General features: G+C 44.7%; 2 protein-coding genes across 4 annotated transcripts in view; one reads left to right on the top strand and one right to left on the bottom strand.

The window, feature by feature from the left end:
- The window catches only part of Igf2bp1 (insulin like growth factor 2 mRNA binding protein 1), a 282681-nt gene that overhangs the window by 248885 nt on the left and 9464 nt on the right, over positions 1-24332 (top strand). The window lies entirely within an intron of this gene.
- The window catches only part of Znf652 (zinc finger protein 652), a 66396-nt gene continuing 56823 nt past the window's right edge, over positions 14760-24332 (bottom strand). For 2 of the 3 annotated variants that reach the window (XM_050157088.1, XM_050157089.1), the window contains exon 6: positions 14760-23347. In XM_050157088.1, coding sequence (XP_050013045.1) covers positions 22827-23347 — 521 coding nt within the window. In that variant the 3' untranslated portion in view covers positions 14760-22826. The remainder of the gene's footprint in view (positions 23348-24332) is intronic. The other variant, XR_007594423.1, reaches the window with a different exon arrangement.

The following is a 24332-nucleotide window of genomic DNA, read 5'->3' as shown; positions in this document are numbered from 1 at the left end:
TCTCGAAAATCCAAATATATATATATTAATATTATAAATGTTATACCTTAAGAAAACTGTTGAAGAGTCAATATAAAACCAAATGATGATAAAATTATAAAATAATCCTCAATTTTTTTTCTTCTGTCCCATATCAAGTGGCTTTTCTGACTGAGGCAAATTTTGGATTTCACTTTAACAAGCACACTTGGGTTTAGAGAAGGAGAGAGCCACACTTCAACTCCAAAGCCAGCTTTGATCTTTAACTGGACTGGGAATATAAAAGACCATTTGCATTATATGTCTGTAGAGAACAGCAGAAACAAAACTTTGGGAAGATTTATGAAATTTCAACCTGCTGTAAATGTGATATACCAATAGGCCAATGTACTCTTTTGCTTGTGACATTTTTTCTGGATGATTTGTCCTTTTTCTTCAGATGTCTCATTTGTCCAGTGTTCCTCAGATCCCTTAGCTGGATACCTTTATTCTCATTTGTCCAGTGGTCCTCAGATCCCTTAGCTGGATACCTTTATTCTCCAGAAAAGAAAGAAACAAAACCTTTCCCCCACCTAATTTTGGGGAGATTCTTTTTTGGCAAGTTATATCTGATCAATTGAAAAGGATTTGTTAGTTTTATAGGTTAGTTTAGGTTAAACGGCCATGCTGTTTGATGAATTATCATCTAATTAAGAGGTGTCTCTTGTTCCAATTGATTCTTTATCAATTTTGATGGTATTCATAGTTTTTCTTCTCCTGTGGAAACAAAAGCAAAACCCCTTCCCCAACGTAACACGTGTCCTGGTTTCCACTTTGAGATCAGTACATCTTTAATGTATATCAGCTGATTTAATTCTCTAGTTTTTTTCTACTATCCAACGTCTCTCTGCAGCTGTTGTTCCTTTCTCAATAGAAATTAGAAAATTCAAAGCTAATGAAGCATTATGCAATCTATTTCTGGGGGTATTCATCATCCCTTTCTGTTTATTTAACATATTCTTTAGAGCTTGATTTAATCTTTCTATAACTGCCTGCCCTATAGGATTGTATGCAAAAAACTGTTCCATTTTCTTAGAGACTGTTGGACCCTGAAGTTCAACTACCAGGAGGAGTCACCCCAAGAGCTATCTCTCACATCACAGCTGATGTAAAAGCATGAGGATTTTATTAATTCTGTCATGACAGGGTCTTCCAGCATTCGAGAAGCCAGAAAGACCCCGAATGGCTGGTATAGGCTACTTTTAAAGCAAAAAGCCACAAAAACAAGGGGGCTGTCTGGGGGCTGTTCTTTAACTATTATGATTGGCTTATTTAAAGGGATATTACCAATAATTGGCTGGAGAGCGGTTGCTAGATCAGGTGAGGTAAGGGGGAAACATCTGAGGGTTACTTTGACCCCTTCCCAGGAACTGAGTCAACACTTAAGGGTTATCTTGCCCCTATTCAATAACTGAGTTCTATTTGGAGAACATTCACAAGGACTTGGGGAGATGGAAAATCCCCAACATTCCAGTACGTGCATGTGAAGTTGTTGGGTCCTAGAGTTTTACAAGACATATATGCTGGAGCATTGTCTGTCTTTATTCATACATGTATATGGTCATAACTTCTAGCAGATGTTTGATTACCAAATCAGCCTTTTCCAACCAAACTCAAAGGAATTACTCATTGACAATCTGAATAAGTATCAATGGTGTGGTGTACATATTTTAGTTTTCCAAATTCTACAAAATGGAATACATCCATTTGTCAGATTTAATTTCTTTGAGTACCCTTTGGGTTACTTCCTGCAGGTAGTCGTGTTTGGTTGTATAAAGAACAAGTAGGTTTTTTCCTTATAATTTCCTTGACTTGTTGCCACATTGTGGAAAAGTCTTTCTTTCTTTTTGTTTTTTTGAGACAGGGTTTCTCTGTAGCTTTGGCTGGAAACTAGCTCTTGTAGACTAGGTTAGCTTCAAATTCACAGAAATCCACCTGCCTCTGCCTCCTGAGTACTGGGATTAAAGGCATGCACCACCACCACCTAGCGGAAAAGTCTTTTTTAAAACCTTTGCTATTGACATGATTTTATTCAGGAAGTCCCAAGGCCTTCAGAGCATTTCAAATCAATAATTGATTGATTTCTGCATTACCTTGTGCTAGAGGATCAGGCAGACCCATATGGGATCAGATGTGTGTTAGTATATGGGATGATTCCTGTTTCTGATTGCATCTTGTAACTGAATAACTAATAAAGTCAATTCTGCATCATCTGATATAAATTCAGCCATTTCAATATGCAAAACAACTTTTTTGCATATTGAAAATCAGTAACTATGTTGAGAGGTTCTTTAATATCCCTTAGTACCACAAGAATAACATATAATTTGACTTTTTGACCGAAAATAAGGGCTTTTTTCCACTTTAATTGAATCTTCTGATTTGTAACCTGCCTTTCCTGGTTTATTTGCATCAGTATATAATGTAAGGGCTCCATTTATTTGTGTATCCTGTACAATGCAAGGAAGGGTCCAATTAGTTCTCTTTATGAGTTGAATTCTCTTGCTTTTGAGATCGTTGTTATTAATGTCTTCAAAAAAATTACAATCCCTTTGGCAGGGTTCACTTTCTTCCCATAATGTGTCAATTTCATCATTATTAAAAGGTGTTATAATTTCTGCTGGGTCTATTCCTGCTAATTGACAAAGTCTCAATTCTCCTTTTCAAATTAATTCAGACCTTTTCCACATAAGTTTTTTAATTTTTTACTCGATTTATGTGGTAAAAAGAACCATTCTAAGATAATATCTTCCCTCTGCATTAAAATTCCTGTAGGGGAATGTTTTGAGGGTAATATGACCAGAATGCAGTTAGGATTCGGAACCACATGTTTTGCATGTGCCTCCTGTAATTTCCCTTCAATCAAAGGCAATTCTCTCTCAGTCACTGATAATTTCCTGGGACTATTTAAGTCCTTGTCACCGTCTAAGGTTTTGTTTAAATTAATCAGGTCATCAGGACCTATCCCAATTGTGTGCTGTAGATGGGAAAAGCCTCCTAGCAATCTTTGGAAGTCATGAAGAGTTTGCAATCAATCTCTCCTAATTTGCACATTTTAGGTCTAATTTTTGTAAACATTATTTTATAACCTAAATAATTAATAGAATCTCCTCTTTGTAATTTCTCAGAAGCAATTCGTGATGCCAAACAAGGCAAAACTTTCTTTACTTCTTCAAACATTCTAAAGTATCTATATTTGAATCAGATAGTAAAATGTCGACCATGTAATGGTAAACTATAGATTCAGGAAATTGCTTAGGTATCATTACCAATGGCTGACTTACAAGATATTGGCACAAGGTGAGGCTCTTTATCATCCCCTGTGGGAAACCTTCTATTGACATCTCTTAGCAGACTGAGGATTATAAGCAGGCACTGTGAAGGCAAATTTCTCTCTGTCTTTTTCTTGTAAAGGTATATTGAAGAAACAATCTTTTAAACTGATAGCTACAAGAGGCCATCCTTTAGGCACCAGAGAAGGCAAAGGAATGCCAGGCTGTGGAGAGTCTATTGGCTGAATCACCTCATTAACAGCTCTTAGGTCTGTTACCATTCTCCATTTCCCAAATTTCTTTTTTAACAACAAATACAGGAGAAACCCAAGGGCTGGTTGACTCCTCATTATGCTGCGTATTTAACTGCTTCTATAGTAGCTGTTCTAAAGCCTGCAGTTTCTCTATTGTTAAAGGTCATTGCTCAACCCATATAGGTTTGTCTGTCAACCATTTTAAAGGTAGGGCTGTTGGTGCCACTGAAGTATCAGCAACCTTTTCTTGTACAACCTGAATGGCCAGTGACTGATATTTCCCAGAAACATACGTTAATTTATGGCTTGCTTCTAAGATTTGGGGAATGTTAATCTGAGTAGTCCATTGCTATAACAAATCATGTCCCCATATATTCATTGCTATGTTAGCCACATAATGTCTTAATATTCCTCTCTGTCCTTCCAGCCCTATACATTTGATCCATCTCACACACTGCTTTATTTGAGATAAAGTTCTGATCCCTAAAAACTGAACATTTGCGTCCTGAAGAGGCCAATTTGGAAGCTAAGATTCTGATGAAATTATTGTTACATCCGCACCAGACCTTCAATGACAATGTCACTTATTTGTATTTTTAATTTTGGTCTTTGTTCACTTATAGAAGTTTGGCAGAAATTGCTTTATGGTTTCTCCTGAATTTTTTGTTCTCTCTTCTATCTATAGCTGCTCTAATATCCAAAGCAAGGCATTAGGTTCTTTAAGTGCTCTGGGAAGGAGTTTCCTTTATGATGGCAGGAAGTGACTCAACTGGATTTGGAATAGGGGCCTGCAATAGGCCCCTCACAGAGTTTCCCAATGGCAAAGGATGCCTGCCTTTACCACACCTTCCTCTTAATCCAGAAGGGAGGGTCATTCTGAATGGATTATTCTTAGAAAAAACATTGGTTCTAGGAAGTGCCTGTCTACAATCCCTTTTAAGGTTTTTGTTTGCTACAATTATAACATTTGACATTTTGAGTTTTTTTTTCTTAGAGCTCTGGAAATCACCTCTGCTATTCATGCATTATCATGTTCGTGAGAGTCAATATAATTCTTTCTTGAATCCACTCCTCCAAAGGTGCTGACCTTGCCTCTAATGGTCTAATTATCCTTTTGCATAGACAATTGTCATTTTCAAAAGTTAGAGATTCAATTATAATTTGTCTAACTTCTGAATTTGGTATCCTTCTATTTACTACTGAAGTCAATCTTTGTAAGAAATCTGTAAACGCTTCCTTTGGGACCTGTTGTAAGCAGAGACCACTCTTTCGTTCCTGGACATCTAGACCTGAATAATCACACAGAAACTATATTAAGTACAGCATTGTTTGGCCAATGTCTTATGCATATTTCTAGCTAACGCTTACATTTTAAATTAATCCATTTCTATTAATCTTTGAATTACCACGAGGCTGTGGCCTACTGGTAAGGTTCTGGCTGCTGGTGGTGGTGGGGTTGCTGCCTGAAGGCAGACCCAGCCAGTCTAGGCAGGATGAATCCTGTGGCATTTGGAGCCCAGGTGCTTCTGGAGTTTGGTTGGCAGCTGGGAACTGTTTCGGAGAGGCTACAACAGGAAAATCCCAAACTTGCTCAGAGGCTTGGGGAGAAAAGGAAACAACGCCTAGTCGGGTGCAGCTCCAGCCTGTGCCAGTGGCTAAAAAAACCACAGGCAACTGACTTTTTCGTGAATTCATACTCCAAACATTGGCTGCCAAATGTAGCATGAATAATAAAAACCCAGAGACAGATATTGAGGTTCAACTCGGGAGGCAGTGGCTGGCTTAGAATGAAGAGACCCACTTGTCTCTGCTTTCCAATGATTTCCATGATAGCCAGGGCTATACAGGGAAAACTTTATAGTTAAAGACAGTATGGGTCCCATGGGAAAAAAAAAAAACAAAACCAACAAACCAATGAACTCATCCCGGAATAGGGTGGGCCCTCCATCCGTGATGACGAGGGCAGTCTGGGTATAGATGGGCACACAAAGGGAGCACCTCATGAAGGTGAAGGTCACTGGCAGCTTCCACAAGCCAAGCAGTATCAAAGGCTGCCAGCCAAGGAAGGAGAAGGGTGGGAGGGAACCTGTTCTCACAGAGTGCAGACAGGCGGCTCTGCGGGCATCACCAGACCTGAGGGACTGGTCCAGGCTGGTCTCAGACTTGGTAGCTGCTAAAGATTACCTTGAAATCTCGATCCTCTCGTCTTCCCTTTTGTTATCATTTAGTTTTTCCGAGTGCTGAGGATCGACTCTAGAGCCTTGGGCACGTCAAGCCAGCACTCCCTTACCGGTTTCAGCTTTAGAGATAAGGGTTTTCTAAATTGTTCAGGTGGCCTTGAGCTTGCCATCCTCCTGCCTCAGCCTCCCAAGAGCTGGGACTACAGGCATGAGCTATCACGTTCAACCCCATTCCCAAACTTCGGTATCTTTCTTTTCTTTTTTATTTTTATTTTCTCTTTAAAATACATCTTTTGGGAGCCAGGTGTAGTGGTGCACGCCTTTAATGCCAGCACTCGGGGAGGCAGAGGCAGGTGGATCTCTGTGAGTTTCAGGCCAGCCTGGTCTACAGAGCGAGTTCTAGGACCTGACTCCATAGCTACTGAGAAACCCTGTCTTGAAAAACTAAAAGGGGGAAAAAAAAAAAAACTTCTGTGCTGGGTGTGGTGGCGCACACTTTAATCTCGACCCTTGGGGAAGGGGAGGCAGGCAGATCTCTGAGTTCAAGGCCAGTCTGGACTGTCCATATATGAAGTTTCAGGTCAGCCAGGACTATATAGTAAAACTCTGCCTAAATAAATGAATAAACAAAACACTGCTTATAGGCTGGCTAGGCTGTAAATTTTCTAGATCACTAAGTCCTAGCCTCTTTTGGATTTTGTAACCGTCCTTTATTTATTTTTGACATTTATTCATTTTATGTGTGTGAATGTTTTGCCTGCATGTATGCATGTATGTACACCACGTGTCCCTGGTGTCTCAGGAAGACAGAATAGGGTGATATCTTGGGATTGGTGTTATCGATGGTTGTGAACCACCATGTGGCTGCTGGGAATTGAACCCGGGTCCTCTGGAAGAGCAGCCAGTGCTCTTAAATACTGAGCCATCTCTCCAGCCCCTTCAGCTCTGTTTTATCTCATTTAGAGATAGGGTCTCTTTATGTAGCCCTGGCTGTCCTGGGTCTTGTAGGCTAGGCTGGTTTCAAATTCACAAAGATCAACCTGCCCCTGCTTCCAAAGTGTTGGGATTAAAGGTGCAAGCTGCCAAGCCCAACCAGTTTCAATCACATTTTAGCCTGTGCGTGTGCGTGTGTGTGTGCGTGTGTGTGTGTATGCGCACGCGCGTGTGCTCACATGCTCTAGTTTACATGCATATGCCTGACCACAATGGTGCAAGTACGGCAGTGAGAGGACAAACTGTGGGAGTCGCTTGTCTCCTTCTCCCATGTGGACCCCATGAATTGTACTCAGGCTTGGTGGTTCTTTCCTCCCTGGGCCGTCTCACCAGCCCCACTTCGTGGTTTTATGTAGTCCAGGTTTGCCTTGAAGATCCTAACCCTTCTGCCTCTACTTCCCAAGTGCTGGGATTTATCTCAAGCACAATTCACTACTCCCAGCTTGCTTTAAAAAAAAAAATTATTAAAGTGTGTGTGCACGTGTGCGTGCGTGTGCATATATGTAGTAGTTCTCTGACGTTTCGTGGGTTCTGGAGACTGAATTCAGGTCCTCAGGCTTTCTAGGCAAGCACCTTACCCACGGAGCCATCTTGCCTCAGGAATTCCTACCTCCCCCACAGCTAGCTTTTCATTCAACAGTTCTTTCCTGGTGTATTTTTTTCTTCTCACATGTTACCATGAGTAGCAAAAAAGCGGGCAGGCTTTGCCCTGGAATTTGTCATGAGCATTTGCAAACTCTGTTTTGCATAGACTGACCCAACACAGTTCCGTCAAGCTGGCCGCTCCTCTGGTTTCCAAAGGCACATTCCTCTCTCCTACGTGTTCACTGTGTCCAGCTGCTTCTGTTGATGTCCATTCCTGAAGAGTCAAGCTTTCTGCTGGGTGTGACCTGTCACTCAACACTTGGGAGCCAGAGGCAGGACTGCTGTAAGCTCAGGGCCAACCTGGTCTACACAGCCAGTCAAGGCGGCACAGCGAAACTGTCTCAAAAAGAAAGCAACCGATGAAGTCTTCTCTGCTTAGGATTTCTGTCTTTCTTTTCTTTCTTTCTTTCTTTTTCTTTTTTCTTTCTTTCTTTCTTTTTTTTTATTTTTTTCTTTATTTTTTTTTTATTTTTTTTGAGACAAGGTCTTACTGTGTAGCCCTAGCTGGCCTGGACTTGCTTATCCAGACAAGGCTGGTCTTGAACATCTTCTGTCCCCTGAGTGACCTCCATGCCTGGCATTTTTACCAAAGGCAATCTAGGGTTTGTTTTCTTATCAAACTTCTCAAAGTTCTGTCCAGCCCCCTCTCACTTGCCCAGCGTCAAAGCCGCGATTGTAGGTGTATGCTGTGCCAACTTTAGAACCACGGTCTGGTTTTCTGCTGCTGCAGCTTTTCTGAGAAATGGTCTCACTGCGTAGCTCTGGCTGGCCTGGAACTCACTCTGTAGGCCAGGCTGGCCTCAGACAGACATCTGCCTGTCGTCTCCCAAGCACCAGGATCAAAGGCATTGATCTCCGTCACCAGCTTTAAGCAACTCAGAGTCCTGTGACTTCACATTCATTCCTGTTCCTCTGCCACGTGTAACAAAATACCCACAGCCTTTCTTCCTCCAGTTCACCGTCTGTGCTCACCAGAAGCCCAGGCAGACTTCCCTGATCGGATCCTATGACCTGCATTGAGGCCACTCCCCGGCTCAACACTGCACCCTTTAGCATTGTACTTAAACTACCACTGGGGTGGAGACCTCATTACGAGTTGGCTAGAAAGTCCCATGTGAGAACTGCCTTCCTCCAGCCACTCAACCTGTCGGATGTTCTGGCATGGACACCAGCACCCAAAGCCAAAAGCTGGTTAGTGAAGGAAATAGGCCAGGTCAGAGGTCGTGTTGGACACCAGGCCTGGCTGTGATAAGTCACCACGAAGTCTGCAGATGATGATGTCACAGGGGTTCAGGAGAGTGTGACTCTTGAATTCCATCTCGTCTAAAGCAACAGGTCTGATCTGTATACCAGTCATTGGACGTGGACCTCCTCCTCAGGGCTGGGTTTCTAGCGGTGTACCCGTGTTGTCTAGTGGTGTACACAATTGTGTGTATGTGTGTGTGTGTGTGTGTGTGTGTTTTGACATAGGGTCTCGTGTAGCCCAGGTTGGCCCCAAACTTACTACGTAAGTCAAGGATGAGCTTGAGCTTCTGAGTCTCTCACCTTCGTTTCCTGAGGTCTAGAACTGCAGGCAGGTATGTGCACCGTGTCTGATCTATGTGATGGTGGGGGCTGACCCAAGGCTTTGTGCACACGCACATCCCTGGGCCTTGCGATTATACTTTTATTGCTTCATAACAAAGTATCCCCAGAAGCAGGCCTGGCAGCACAGTCCTGCAATCCCAGCTCCTTGGGAGGCTGAGGGTATGATCTGAAGTTAAAGGCTTACACGGACTACAGAGTGAATTCAGGGCTAACCTGGGCAACTTGTTGAGACTTGAAGAACAAGGCGCTGGGGCTGTGCTCAAATGAAAGAGCTCTTGCCCAGCACGCACGAGGCTCTCAATTTCCAGGGCCACCCAAACCCCCAACAAGAAATAAAATTGCCATGCTGGTCAGTGGTGGCGCATGCCTTTAATCCTAGCACTTGGGAGGCAGAGGCAGGGGGATCTCTGTGAGTTCGAGGCCAGCCTGGTCTACAAGAGCTAGTTCCAGGACAGGCTCTAAAACGACAGTGAAACCTTGTCTCAAAAACCAAAAACAAACAAACAAACAAATAAATAAAATTGCCCCCCAGTTCTCATTGCCTGAAAACACATTCCCTCAGAGTTCCTATTGTCAGGTGGCTCTTGCTCCCGGCTCAGAGTCTCTAGGCTGTGCCGTGACTGGAGAGTGATCTTTTGACCTTGCTTATGTGACTGGTTGGCAGGCTCTTGCAGAACTACGTCCAAGATCTCTCACATGGCCGCTGGCCAGCTTCAGTTCTGTGGTGTCCTGCACAGGCTTCCTGGGTGTCCTCATGACGCAGCAGCTGGTGATTGAAGATCGAGGCCACGTCCAGAAGAGACTTTGCTTTTGAGATTATGTGTCATATAATCCAGACTGGCTCAGGACTTACTGCGTAGCTGAGGATGCCTTGGACTTTCTGCCTTCCCTGACCTGACTTCCTGAGGACTGGGATCACAGCCTCCACCCCCAGGCTAAATTTCTTGGGTTTTCCTCTGTTTTACCTTGTCATTGGCATCCAGTCACTTCTGTCATAGCTCACGTACCAGAGGGAGGTCACTGGATACCAGCCAAATCAACGAGGGGGTTGTTAAAGGGTGTGGCCGCACCAGGGACACCTGGCAAACATTGAGCTGAGTCCTTCCCCTGCACGGCTTCACTGAATCCTCATGGTGACCTTATGGCAGTGGTTAGGAATGCCACCACCTGCAGACACGGCAATAAGCTCCAAGTGGCTAGCTTGCTTACTCACAGCCACGGACTATGATTCAGGGGTTCTCAGCCTGTGTCTCGGGGCTCCCACAGGGTCACCTATCAGAGATTTACATTGTGATTCATAACAGTAGCGAAGTTATAGTTACCAAGTAGCAATAAAGCAATTTTATGGTTGGAGATCACAACATGATCTGTATTAAAGGGTCACAGTGTTGCGGAGGTTGAGAACCACTGGAGAGATGGGAACAAGCCCATGCATTCCTGCTTCCTCTGCTCTAAGATCCCCTTCTGCAGACCTCGGGAAGAATCTAGGTCGCGCAGATGAGTAGGGCTGAACTGGGGCCCACCAGAGGGCTGGAAAACCTGGCATGTCCCGACTGCGGAGTTCAGGAACGGGGCTGGCAACAGAACATGGGGCTCATGCCCGAGGGGAAACTTGAAATGGTTGTATAGGTAAAATCCCTCCTCCTTCCTACAGGACAGAATAGAGGAAGCAGAGGTCTAGAAACAAATCTAAGTGCTGACAGTTGGAATCAAGAGTATTTCACTTCTTGTATGGGGGTTGCAGGGGAGAAGGGGGTGCAGCGGAGAAGGGGGTACGGCTGTGTAGACCAAAATCTGTGGACCGTTTCAAGTTACCTCCTGCTGCCCCACTGTTGTCCGTCTCACATCTGATGTCCCAGATTCTGAAGGTCCCCATGCTGCTCACTGGGGCTCTGAGCATGCCATCAGCTGCTGGGTCAGCTGACCTGGAGCACTGCAGGTCTTCTACCCTCCGGCCTCCACTGCGGAAGTGCTGCGGGCAGAGGTGTGCGCTGCCACCATACCTGATCATAGCCTGGGCTCCCCCTTCCCTCTTCACGTCTCTCCGTGTATACACACATGTGCACACGCACATGGATGCCTGAGGCTGACGTCAGGAACCATCTTGCACGGTTCCTTCACTTATTGACTGAGCTCACCGGTATGGCTAGTCTTGCTAGTCAGCTTGCTCTGGGGATCCCCTCTCTGCACTCAGTATGCCTGTGGGTTTGGGAGAATCTAGACGCTGGTCCTCGGGCTTGCGGGGCAAACGCTTCAACTGCTGCGCCACCTTCCAAGTCTGTGTCTTTATCGGGAGTCATGTTCCAAGGAAATAAAGGCAGAAGCTGCCAGATGGCTCCACACACGGGGCATCTGATGAAATCTGACACACTATAAAGGTTTTGCTTTGTTTTATTGAGATAGGGTCTCACTGTGTATCCCTGGCTCGCCTGGAACTCACTCTGAAGACCAGGCTGACTTGGAAATCACAGAGATCTACCCACTTTTGCCTCCTAAGTGCTAGGATTAAAGCTGTGCACTGTGCCCAGCACAAAGAAACTTTTTGTTTGTTTGTTTTGTTTTGTTTTTTTTCGAGACAGGGTTTCGCTGTGGCTTTAGAGCCTGTTCTGGAACTACAAAGAAACTTTTTTAAAAGTCACAATAACCTAGAAAGGATGGGGTATGAAGGGCCTGGAAGGTAGCTAAGTTGAGGGCACTTGCTTGAGAAGTGTAAGCCCTTGGGTTCAATGCACAGAACCCATTTCCCAAGAGAAGGCCTATGTGGGAATTGCAAAGAAGTACTAGTAGTTAGCCACCTGTTACGGTACTGGTAATGGGGTATGGTCTCCAGTGAGAAGAGACTACAAGTGTCTGGGAGTAAAGCTCTGCACTGCAGGAGACAGGGGCCTGCAGTTTGGATGCAGTCAGAGAAAGACACTGCTAAGACACTGGGAAATCCAGTTAAAATAGCCTGATTGTCTGTAAAATTGAATTCAGGCTGCTGCTGCGAAGGGACGGAACCGAGCTGTGCACATTCGCTGCTGCGGGACAGGGTTCTGTACTCCAAACAAGACGCACTAATGAGCCTCAAAATTAATTTAGGGGCTCATGATTCACATTAAAAAAAAAAGTAATAAGGCCAGGGGCTGAGGACAGTTCAGTCTGTAAAGGGCTTGCCAGAGTTCATCTGAGAATCCACACTGAAGGCCAGGCTTTGGTGGCATTCACTATAACCCCAGGGCTGCAGAGACAGAGCATCACTGGAGCTTGCTGGACAGCCAGTCTAGCCTAACTGGTGGGCTCAAGGTTCAGTGAGAGACCCTTTCTCAAAGGAGGCAGATGACATTCCTGGGGGTGACAGCTGTGGCTATCCTCTGGCCTATTGACACAAGCACACACACACACACACACACACACACACACACACACACATGCTCTCTCTCATGAACGAGCAGGCACACACTCGCATCAGCAGGCAGATAAACTGAGATACAGCTGGGCCTGGTGGTTCAGTCATCCTAGAACTCGGCAGGCTGAGGTTGAAGTATAAGCTCCAGGCCAGCCTGTGCTGTATTGTGAGCTTCAGGTCAGCCAGAGGCACACAGTGGAACTGTCTCAAATAAATATATAAATAAAAGCACAGTGTCCTGAAACTCGCTCTGTAGATTAGGCTGGCCTTGAACTCAGAGATTCACCTGCCTCTGCTTCCCAAGGGCTGGGATCCAAAGGTGTGCGCCATCACCAGCCAGCCATAAATATATTTCTTACTAAAGTTGTGGTCAATGTCTAGAGCCACTGATGTAATATGTGCTCGGGTAGAGGCAGCTATAGCATGTACTAATAAGAAAAACGTGTTGCTGGGCACAGTGGGCACACCTACAATCCTAGCACTTGGAAACAGGACGAACAGAGGTTCAACGTCACCTTCAAACACATAACAAGAAGTATGTAGCCATGGCTACATAAATCTGTCTCAAAAACAAACCAGCTGGTGCTGTGGTGCACCCTTTAATCCCAGCACTGAAGAAGCAGAGGTAAGCAGATCTTTACAGGGAACTTCCTGCCAACCATGGTTACTGTGAGATCTTATCTCAAAAGCAAAATGAGGGGCTGGAGAGATGGCTCAGAGGTTAAGAGCACTGGCTGCTCTTTCAGAGGTCCTGAGTTCAATTCCCAGCAATCACATGCTGGCTCACAACCATCTATAGTGAGATCTGGTGCCTCTTCTGCCTTGCAGGCATACACACAAACAGAATACTGTATACACAATAAATCTTTTAAAAAAAAACAGTGTGTTAATATCTGTCAGATACAAAAGGACTGGAGAGGTGACTCAGCAGTTAAGAACCCTCAGTGCCCACAATGGGTAGCTCACAACCACCAGTAACTCCAGGTCTGGGGAACTGACACCCTCTTTCTGGCCTCCTAGGGCACCTTCACAAACACACACACACACACACCTTAAAAAAAGTAGAGAGTAAAAATGGCAATTCTGTGGTCTGCTCAGCTCTGTTCCATTCTAAGAGGTTTCAAGCAGAGGGAAATGTGAACAATAAGGTTTCCTTCCAAGACACTGGAATCCCTAATTGGAATCCTGATTGGAATCCTGGAAAAGGAACAAACAGGGTGGATGTGAGCTGGGAAGGCTTGTGACAAAGCTGGCTTATCTTCCAGTTGGCACAGCCCTATCTCAGAGGGCAAGCTTCAGGTTGCAGGGACCCACATCACCTGAAACCACATTACATAATTTTAAATATATATATGCACTCATTCAGCCCCTCCCCCAGTACTAAGCATAGGATCCAGGATCTTACTCAAGCCAGGTAAGTACTCAACACCAACTCTAGAGCTCTTCTTGTTTTTTTTTTTTGTTTGTTTGTTTGTTTGTTTGAAACAGGGTCTCGCTAAGTTTTCCAGGTAACCTTTGACTTTGTGATCCTCTTGACTCAGCCTCCCAAGTGGCTAAATTATAGGCTTTGGTTCCAAACTCAGTTGACATAAATACTTGTCAGGTTGTCTCCATTGGAAAGCATACTCCCAGACAGTAAGGACTCCCTCCCTCCCTCGCCCACTGCCGACTCTCTGGGTCCTAGATTCAAGCACTCAATGGACACACGTGGTGTGACTAGCTGAGGGAGTCAACTGGGCAGGGGTGACTGAACTGGGTGGGGGTGAGGAAAGGAGCTGCCTCGAGTACTGAATTTCCCATTGCTACCGTTCACTAACTACACTTGATAAGCTGCCCTGTGTTTAGCTGGGCTATAGCCGATCCTGATCCTTTCCCAAACACCCCCTCGGAAGTTCTGTGATTCCTGCTCAGCTGGTCAGGGCAGTGTTACTGCAGCCGAGGAGCAGCAAGGCAGCAACACTGCAGAGGGGACATCAGGTTAACTGTGGTTGCCAGCCTGGGAGGCATGCCACTCAGCTGAACCTGGGGGTGCAGACCTGTGAGCCCAGACACTCAGGAGGCTGAGACAGGAGGACGGCACGTTGAAGACCTGCCTGAGTTCCGGAGTGAGTTCAGGGCTAGCCTGGGCAACTTAATAAGACCCTGGGTCAAAATCCAAAGTGAGACGAGGGCTGAGGGGGTAGCAGCGGCACAAGCTCGGGATGCAATCACCAGGACTGGGCGGGCAGGTGACAGGAAGTATGCTATTCATAAAAGTTCAGGCAGCATTTGGGGCTTGTGATAGGTGCTACCAACCGGAGATACCAACCAATAATCCAGGTGTGGCTTGCAGGATTATTTTATATAAAATGAGCAGTCATTAACCAAGGGACCCTCAGAATGTCATCTGAGGAAGGAAGAAACGAAGAAAGACACATAGGAATATGGCTACTTTTTCTTCTCTTTTACTTTGAACATTAGCATGAAGTTGGTTACCGTACACATCCAAAGGCCCAGCATGTTGGGAAAAATCATTATATGGCACACCTGTACCAGAGTCTTAATAAGAATAAAATATACAGTGCTACATTGAGTGGTTAAAAATACACAAAAAGTAGTTTTAACAATCTATAAATTTTTTTATACTTAAAATCATGATTGAATTGAAATAAAAAAAGTGCATTTCATTGCTAAAAAAATATTGGTATACTCAACACAAGGAAGAAACTTATCACCGCGGGGGACTGGACAGGACGCCAGGCCTTGTGGGCCAGCTCAGAGGCGGCCTAACTCCACCCATCACACAGCTCCCTGGGCCAAGCAGCCCTCCTCTTCCGCCACGCTTCCCATCTCAAGAGCTCCTGTCCTACCCACCTGCCAACCCCCCAAGGTCCTCTAAGCTTCTTTACAGCATGCCAGATACCTGCCTTCACTAAGTCCCACCTTGACTTGACCTTCACCTGCGCCTCTACAGAGACAAGAGAGACACTGCCTCAGTCTTCTGACTCTGCAGGCAGGACCGGAAGCGAGTAGCTGCTCTCTTCTCCTACTCATCTGGACAGACATTCAACAGCAAGCTTTGTAAACCTAAGGCTAAAGATCCCGGCGAGCAAATTGGACTTCCTTTAAGAAAAGAGAAAGTACAAGTGACCTCAGCACTATGGGGACAGCCACCTGCTACCTAACCTGCTCACAGCTTCCATTCCGCTTCTGCCCAGGGCTGGAATTACAAGGAGCCCCCAACTCTATGCATCCAGCATTGATCAGGTTCTTGGGTCTTGCTGGGGAAAAGGGACCAGGAAGAAGGAAATCAGTAAGGGATGCCCTTCCACTGGTAAATACTTCCTGATCCTACAGGGTAAATGTTCACGGCTGGTGTTTCCCTTAGTGGATACCCAACTTTTCATCTGAAGATGCGCAATGAGCACAATCAAAATTCCCAGAGAGCTAGCTGATGAGGGCCAGGAGCCCAAAGACAAGGAAACTCTGGCCTGAAGGGGTGCATGCTGTGGGAGGCCTCCCCACTCAACTGGAAGACCTGGTATAACCGATACTGACTTGGAGCAGACCAAGTGAGACCATGTGCCCGTACACACACTCCAGCAGTCCTCAGTCACAGATGGGACGGTGCTGGGCCGCAATGGGACGCAGAGGAGGAAATAGGGAGGAGGGGTGCCTTTCAGCTCTGCATTTAGTTAGTAAACACTGGATCCTTCGTGACAGGGGCCCCACTTCCAATCTCATGTCACCAATATTAACAAAGGCTGGATGACTATGCTGCCTGGCCCACACAGAGCTCAGACCCAGGAATCTCTGCTCCCATCATGAGGCCCGAGCAACTACTGAACTTAGAGATATGTGAAAACGTTTTCATCAAATTCAGTGAGCCAAGCAATATCCTAGAAGGGCTTTAAAAGCTGAGAGGAAAGTACTTTAGCGCTCCCTTATGGTCAAAACAAGTACTGCAGATGGATAGAATTAGCTCAAAAAATGAAAAAAATTTATATTCAAATTTGTGGAATTGATTTGATTTTCTGAAGTATCTGGTGATAGAACTTGAGAAGTAAACACATATTACACTACACTGTTTCTTTCTTTTCAACTTAGCTAAAGTGAGCAATCATATATGGGAAGATACTTTCCAATGCTGCCAAGTAGTCTCAGGTCCTATGCAGGGTGTGAGTGAGACCCTGCTTCTGGCTACACAGCCCCATTCTCCTACAAGGCAGACTGGAGAGCCTTGTTCATCCAGGAGAGCCAGGGATGCAGAAACAAGCTGCCTCTTCTCAGACCCGGACAGGCCGGCTCTTGACTCCACTGAAACCAGCCAACACAAGCATCAGATTTCCTTTGGACATTAAGCAAAACCCAGCTTCCAGATCCTTTTGAGCATCTCCATTTCCTATGAAAATCATTTTCAAGTAACTTGTCACATTCCCGATCTCACCAGATGCTCAAATAGGACGATGGTAACCTGGCGTTAAGCAATGGAACACCTCTGAGGGGGCAGGATTTCTCTGATACCTGGCCAAAGGCATCCTAATAACACAAGACAAGCGGCCTTCCTTTCCCAGGGGTATGGCTCTCCACTACCCGAAAGCCTGGGACTCTGCAGAGAAAACTAGCAGGTCTAAAAGCAAGTACTTTTAGGCATCCGGTGCTCCAGAAGTGACTGTCTAGACCACGGGTGGGAAACAGCAAGGCTGAAGCTAGTTAGTGACTTCTCCAGTCCAGAATCTACATCTGACAGTCTGCGTACTGCTCTCGTTCTAAACAGCCAGTGAAACATTCAAACGTCTTGACTTCTATATTATCGAACCGATTCTCACAATTTGGTACTACCCCACCAATTAACATCCTGTCTGTTCCAGACAAAAAGTATTACAAATTTATCAACAGCTGCCTTTTGAGATGCCTGCCTCATACAGCTATCAGTCCTGGATGCCTCAGTACCAATAACTTTAAGGATCGAGGCAAGAGCTTGTAAGTCAGAAAGCAAAGACAAGGTCAAAAATGCTCATTAGTGTTCGCTCACCTACAAAAAGGAATTCCAGTTCCCTCTCTGAAGGAGCTCGTCTGTCTCCACTTCAGGAGGAGACAATGAACCCATCACACAGCACCAGCTTTGATCTGGGATGAGCTAGACCAGCCAGCTGCTAGAGGAATTCTTATCAATGAAGTGCACATACTACACACAAATCACACTTCGGTTTCCTTTTTATTACATCTTTCATATATTTATACACCAATTCCACTTTTTAAATGACTTGTAAGAAGACAACTAGGAAGGAAAATAAACTGGGTTTGCACGGAGGACAGGGGGCTGGATGAGAGGGGCTGCTCAAAAAAATCAACGACGGACTTTTGTTAAACCCCGAGAGCACTTTTAAGTTCCTATGACTAAAATAAGATCACGGGAGGAACCCTGTAAAACATTTATGAGAGGAAGGATGTGCAGCAATAGCAGCATTCAGCATTCCTTTAATTTGAAAGGGTAGGCATTCAGGAAGACTTCAGAGGAGAAAGAGATGGCCCAGAGAGACACTGGATGACCTTCGACTGTACAGGAACACCCAGCCTGCAGTGAAAGAACAGAAAGGTGGCAAAGGACAAGAACAGCTCTAGTACTAAAGGTGTCGTATGTGGGGGGTAAGACAAGCAGAGAAGCTACAAGGCTAACCCAGCAGCAATATGGAGGACCAAAACACAGATGTGTTCACAATCCTCAGCCAGGTTTTAGCCAGTTTGTAGCTAAGCCCTTTGGAATAAGGGTGAAGTCCAATACTCATGGAGAATGAAACAATCAGAGGTAGGATCCAGACCAGGGAAAGAAGGCTCCAGGACACGGGCTTGTTGAAGGCACTCGAGAGCAGAGTGATAGACAGCAGAGGGTCAGACGGACAGCAACTACTCACTCCTGTGCTACAGTGAGAGAGACAGCTCCAGGAAAACGTCACTGAGTGAGCAGAGTGGAAAACTCCACTTTATCACAGCCTCCAGCGAGGAAACAAGAAAGAGGAACTTGTTTGCAGAATATGTAGGTCTGCAAAGCAGTTCTAATTTTAACGTGATTTTTTAAAATAGTGTGGCATCTGATTTTTTAAACAAATTTACTGAAACTAGAGTTTCAAGGTTGGGAATTTAAGGAATTTTATTTTCCTTGGAGTCTTGCAAAAGCTATCCTCTAAGATGAAAAGGTCTGAATGTAAGTCTATAAAAAAGTCTAGCGAGTACAAAAGTATAGAACTGCAAAGGTGGCCAGACTGACAACGTTTATGGCTTCCATAGAGTGTAGCGAGGATCTCTGGGTTGCTTTATCGAGGTAGTTCCAGGGTTGGAAGGTCAGCGTTACTTCTCATGAATGCTACGGATGACAAGCAGACTAGCTAGTGAGTTGCTACTGCGTAACAATGCCATTATTTCTAACGGCCAATGACCTTTTATTCCTGAAAAAGAAAGAAAAAGATGGAGAGAGAGAATTCTTGGGAAATTTTCTAACTTAGTTTAAGTAAAGAAAAAAACTTAAAAAATGGTAGTTCTTTACTCCACTTTAGAGTTTGAAGAATTCCAACTGATTTCTGATCTTTTTTTTTTTAAGTTGATAAAATGGTTAGATCTAACACACCTCTTTTCATGATGTGTCCCACATATAGTCTGGAACAGCATTAAAATCTCTATCATGTGGACCATCAAAGCAACAAAAGTGGTATTTCTGTACAGCAGCTTAAACAGAAGCTTTAACTGAAATGGGCTCTTCTGATAGACGTTTTAGCTTTTCTCTCTTTGCCATAAAAACTCACCTATCATAGTGTGTTTTCCTAACCAAAATCTGCAAGAGAGGAATAAATTCTCTCTCTCTCTCTCTCTCTCTGCAATGGAGTTCTCTACTTCATATTCTCAAATTTTAAATCTTCCAGTGAGATAAAAATGAAACTAAATACATATCTATTCAACAATAATAAAAACTGAAAAAAAGTTAAAAAAGTTAAAAATTCAAAGCTTCAGAGAGTTTGTGTCTGCTTAGCAGTGTGTGTGGGTCACTCTCAGAAGCGAGGTTCTTAGACGGGCAACTCTGGGAAGGCCCATGCTGAAGGACCACGGCAGTGCATGGAAATGGTTTTCAAAGGGTTTTCTGAACTTTATTAAAGTTCTATATGGAGACTTCTGCACTTGCTAAAAATAAGAATCAAGTAAAAAAATACAGAAAAATGAAGCTACATGCCTTTAAGTGGTTCATCTTCTCTTCATTCAGTTTTAAAATCTAACCCAGTATGAGCCTACCTGACTCAATTTGAGAGTAGCAGCCTTTCATTAGGCTAAAAAAGTGTGTATCCAAATGATAAATCTATAAGAAAAGAATGAAAGATGTACAACCCAGCCTCTAAAAATGTAATGCCAACTCAAAAACGCCCTTGTGGAAGCCAGGCAGGGTGACGAAGGCACCCATAATCCCAGCACTTGGGCAGCTGAGGTGGGGGATTCATTGGCTGGAGATTACGTAATCCACAGGGAGTTCAAGGCCAGCTCTGTGAGACCATTTTTCAAAACAATGACAACAACAAGTTCTTGGGTGCTGGCTGCTGTAGTTCACTCCTTTAGACCCGGTCCTCAAGCTGTGAGTTTGAGGCTAGCCTGGTCTACATAGAAGTAAATTGGTAACATTAAAAACCATTTGAAGATAAAGTAATCCTTGTGACAATACATGCCTTTGAAGATAGTATAAAATGACAACAAGAAAGCCTCAATTTCATATCTGTTATTTTGAAATAAGGTCTATATCTTTAAAAAAAAAAGTACAGATATGGGCCTAGAACTCAAACTCCTCCACAATCTTTTTCCATGAACAGATAACAAGAACTGAACAGGTTCTGCAGAACCTTGGGGTACCGCAGCACACATGGAGAGGACACACATGATGCAACTTTTATCTCAGTAGTGGCCCCCAAGCACATTTTCAACCCTGAGTTTGAGTCTTCAGCATGTTAAACCCAATGCGCCTGCATGTTTCAGGCTCCACCCTGTGGTCTTGGGCTCAGAAGCACCGCGGTGTGAATTTCACTATGCACATGTTCATTATTCATACATGACACGGATGGGAGCCATGCTTTAAAGAACAGGGTTCTTACAAATCCCAAGTCAGGGAAGATATACTTATCCAGAAAAAAAATTGGCATTTCTAGATTGTTCCACAATACATTGCAGTAAGAATGCATTACACAGTGTGACAGTGCTAACTCACTTTCCTAATTCCTTACTTTCTGCTTCTGTTAAGGAGAGTGGTGGTTATTGAGTTATTACTGGATTTCCTATGTAGCAGAAACTTTCTTATGGCTATAGTCATTTGAATAAAAAAAATCAGATCTGACTACCTGAATTTTTCAATGAGTATTCATAGTACATCCATAAAATAGTTGATTCAACAGCCTCAAGTCTAGAATTTAGAATCTCTGTCCAATACTGTATTTAGCACAAAATAAGATAAAACCAATTAACTAAACTATAACATACTTTTTTGATAAAAATATTTTAATATTATAGACTTGACCATGAAATATTGATATGTCTACAAGAAAGTGTAGATCTGCAGACTTTCCATGGGATGCAAAGGAGACTGTGAAAGTGAGCAGAGAAGGAACTGGCTTCCTATTTGGCTTGGGTATATGGGGGCTCCAGGAATGTACACAAATATTAAAACTACCATTCGTTAAAATTTATGCCTAGAACTGGAGGAAAGGTGTGTCCTGAGATACTTTCCTGTCTCAGCACATAATTTTTCCTATGCATTACAGAAGACAAAGGTAAAACTGCAGTAAATCTAGAAATAAGAAACCAAAAAGCTAATGTAGAGTATGATATTTAGAAGCAGGAACCTAACTTCAATCCAGAGTCCATGTGTCCCCATCCAGAGTTAAGTGGCCAGAAAAAAAAAGTGCGTGACGTATATCTGCACATTTCATATCAAAGACAAATAAATAACAGCTAAAGTTCTGACTTACAAGCCTGAGGAAAGAGAAATGAGGAAGAGAAGGGGAAGTGGCCACTCTTGGAACTCAGTCTCTAAGGTGAAGAAGTAGAAAACGTGTAGCTTCGTGGTCCACATTTGCCAGCTGACCGAAACCACTGTCGGCCCTTCTCTTCAGCTTCCTATACAACCCGTTCCAGGGTGACCAGGCCCTGTGGAAGTTGCCCAGAGGCAGGGGTGTTGCTCCTTCCTCGCCTAACTGCAGAGGACGACGAGGCAGCAGTACCTGGGGTTTCCTCTCACTACAATTTAAATGGCAGATGCAGATCAGAGTGACACCCACATTTTAGACACTGCAGACATTTTAAAACTTAGAAGCCAATTTGTCTTCTCATTCGCATTTCTCAGCCTCTATCAGCAATTGCACTTATGATTTCAGTTTGCCATTTAGCTTCTCCTAATGGTTCTGGGAAACACAGCAACCTCAAAATTAGAGATGCCAATTTATCTTCCCCTAACAGCTGAGTATGACAAAGTTCCTAAGAGAAGTGAGAAACAGACGTGATCAAAAGGAAACCTCTGCCACTTCCTTCTGAAGGTATTCACAATGTTACTCAGATTTTCAAATCAGACAAGCTTTTGGTAACCCTATTCCAACGCACCACCCCACTGAATCCACAGAGGGGCTCAAAGGGACACCAGGGATGGAGCGTGTCAGTGAGCTGATGGACGGAGTGCCCAGCAAAGATGGTAAGTTCCTGAGTACTTATGAACCTTGCTCTTGCAATAACCTGGTCTGGTGACCCTCACCCAGTCCCAGAAGCACCTTTGTGTTGTATGGATGTTAGAATAAATTTGAAATAGAAGTTACTATATGCATCTTTAAGAATCACATTTTGATGATTATAAAAATTTATCTATTTTACAACATGGGTTTAGCTACACTGAAAAATTACACAGCTTATTGAAATACATTTCATTTTAGAAACAGACTACTAAAGTCTATACAAAAACTCTAAAATAATTTCTGTAGTAAAATAAAGAGTGTGTTAAAAGAGCTACACAAAGAAGAAAACTCCCATCTTCTCTATAATGCTTGATATTGTGTGAAATGCGGCCAGCTCGACTGCAGTCAGCACCAAAAGCTGAAAAGAACTCATTACAATACACAGTGATACAGTTAATGCTCTGGATTAATCTCACAGCCTTCCCGATTAGTATAAAGGAAACCAGGCCTGTCCCCTCTTTGAGGAGAAGACCAGGATATAAAAGCAAGCATACCTCATCCGCTGATATGAAATTATAAAATCCCGCAGTCTGAGTATCTGAAATTTATAAAAGTCATCAGAAAATGCAAGCACATTGGGCTTTAGTTCAGTGGTCCCCTGGCTGTGAGGGCAGTCGTCTTGTTCTCTCCTTCGCTTAGTCTGACCGCTCACCAGGACAGTGGCCAAGTCCTGGAGGAGGCCATGGAGACGGAGAGACCCCAGAGAGGCACAGCTGCACCCCTTCTGCCAACTCACCACGGGGATGGCACTCCGGATGGCGCTAATGATGCTGGGCCTGGGGCGCGCTGTTCTTCTCTGTCAGATGCCTCAGGAAGGTGTCCTCGCTCTGGCCTCTGTGGTTTAGGGGCTCACTCTTGAAGAGGGCCGGAGGTGGGGGCAGGTGAGGCACGGGTGGGATGGGGAGGTGATGTGCGTGGTGTGGATGCGTGTGGATGTGCAGGTGCGAGAAAGGATGCGGGACCGGCCTTGAGGGAAGCGCGCCACCCACGGGGTTCATACTGACTGCGGGGGCTGGGCTCGTAGGAGTGTTGGCCACAGCTGGAGCTGGAGCAGCTGGCGCCGTGGACAGAGGGATCTGGACAGCTGGCGGTACGTTCACTGGGCTGGTCACTCGGAAGCACTTCTCCTTGTGGGCCTTCAGCATGTTGGAGAAACGGAACCGCTGGCCACACACGTCACAGGGGTAAGGCTTCTCGCCTGTGTGAGTTCTGCGGTGCCTCTTCATGTTGGGGCGGCTGGTGAAGCTTTTGCCACAGATTTCACAGATAAAAGGTTTCTCTCCTGGGTGAGCACAGACAGACAGGGCTGATGTACCTGCTGCTCAAGCTTTCACCCACAGCACTTGGTTCCCCAAACTGAGACGTAACAGGACACAGCAGGCACAAATACAACTTATAGCCTACCATGCTGGAAGGGAAGAGGAGGGAAATGGGAGGGTAGTGGTGGATGGTGCAGGTGGGGCCTATGGACACCGTGTCTCCCTCCACTATCTACCGCTGTGCCAGCTCACGGTCACCTCACTACTGCCCCCTTTTCCTTGCAGCAGGTGCTCATGCTGCTGTGTATTAAAAGTCGGTAATTCAGGGAACCTGGCTCTACTCCAATCACTACATCTGGTAGCTTTCCTTCTTACAGCAACATGAGTTAAAGGTTTGTAAGATTCTTATCCCCTGGTGGTGGTAGTGGCTCAAGTCTTTAATCCCAGCACTTGAGAAGCAGAGGCGCTTGGGTCTCTGTGAGTTCAAGGCCAGCCTGGTTTACAGAGCGATCCAGGACAGCCAGGGCTATAGGGTTTGATAAGAATATATATATTCTTATCAAATGCTATGGTGCATATATCCTTACATACACAGAGAGGGTTAAAATGTACTTAACTTCATTTAGTGCATGTTTTCTTGAAAGATACTGAATTTTGGTAAATCAAATCCAATCAACCCTAAGAATTTTGAAAGGGCTGGGTGTGTAATCCCATGCCTTTAATCCCAGTACTCTGAGACAAGGCCAGCCTGGTCGACAGAGAGACCCTGTTTCAAAAAAGAGGACAAGGGCCGGGCGATGGTGGCGCACGCCTTTAATCCCAGCACTCGGGAGGCAGAGGCAGGCGGATCTCTGTGAGTTCGAGACCAGCCTGGTCTACAGAGCTAGTTCCAGGACAGGCTCTAAAGCCACAGAGAAACCCTGTCTCAAAAAAAAAAAAAAAAAAAAAAAAAGAGGACAAGGGGGCTGGAGAGATGGCTTAGTGGTTAAGAGCACTGACTGCTCTTCC

The sequence above is a fragment of the Alexandromys fortis genome, unplaced genomic scaffold, assembly GCF_014885135.2.
Source record: "Alexandromys fortis isolate MF-2015 unplaced genomic scaffold, M_Fortis_MF-2015_v1.1 scaffold_31, whole genome shotgun sequence".
NCBI lineage: Eukaryota > Metazoa > Chordata > Mammalia > Rodentia > Cricetidae > Alexandromys > Alexandromys fortis.
The sequence above is the reverse complement of the archived record's forward strand: the minus strand, read 5'-3'. Positions and strand labels throughout refer to the sequence as shown.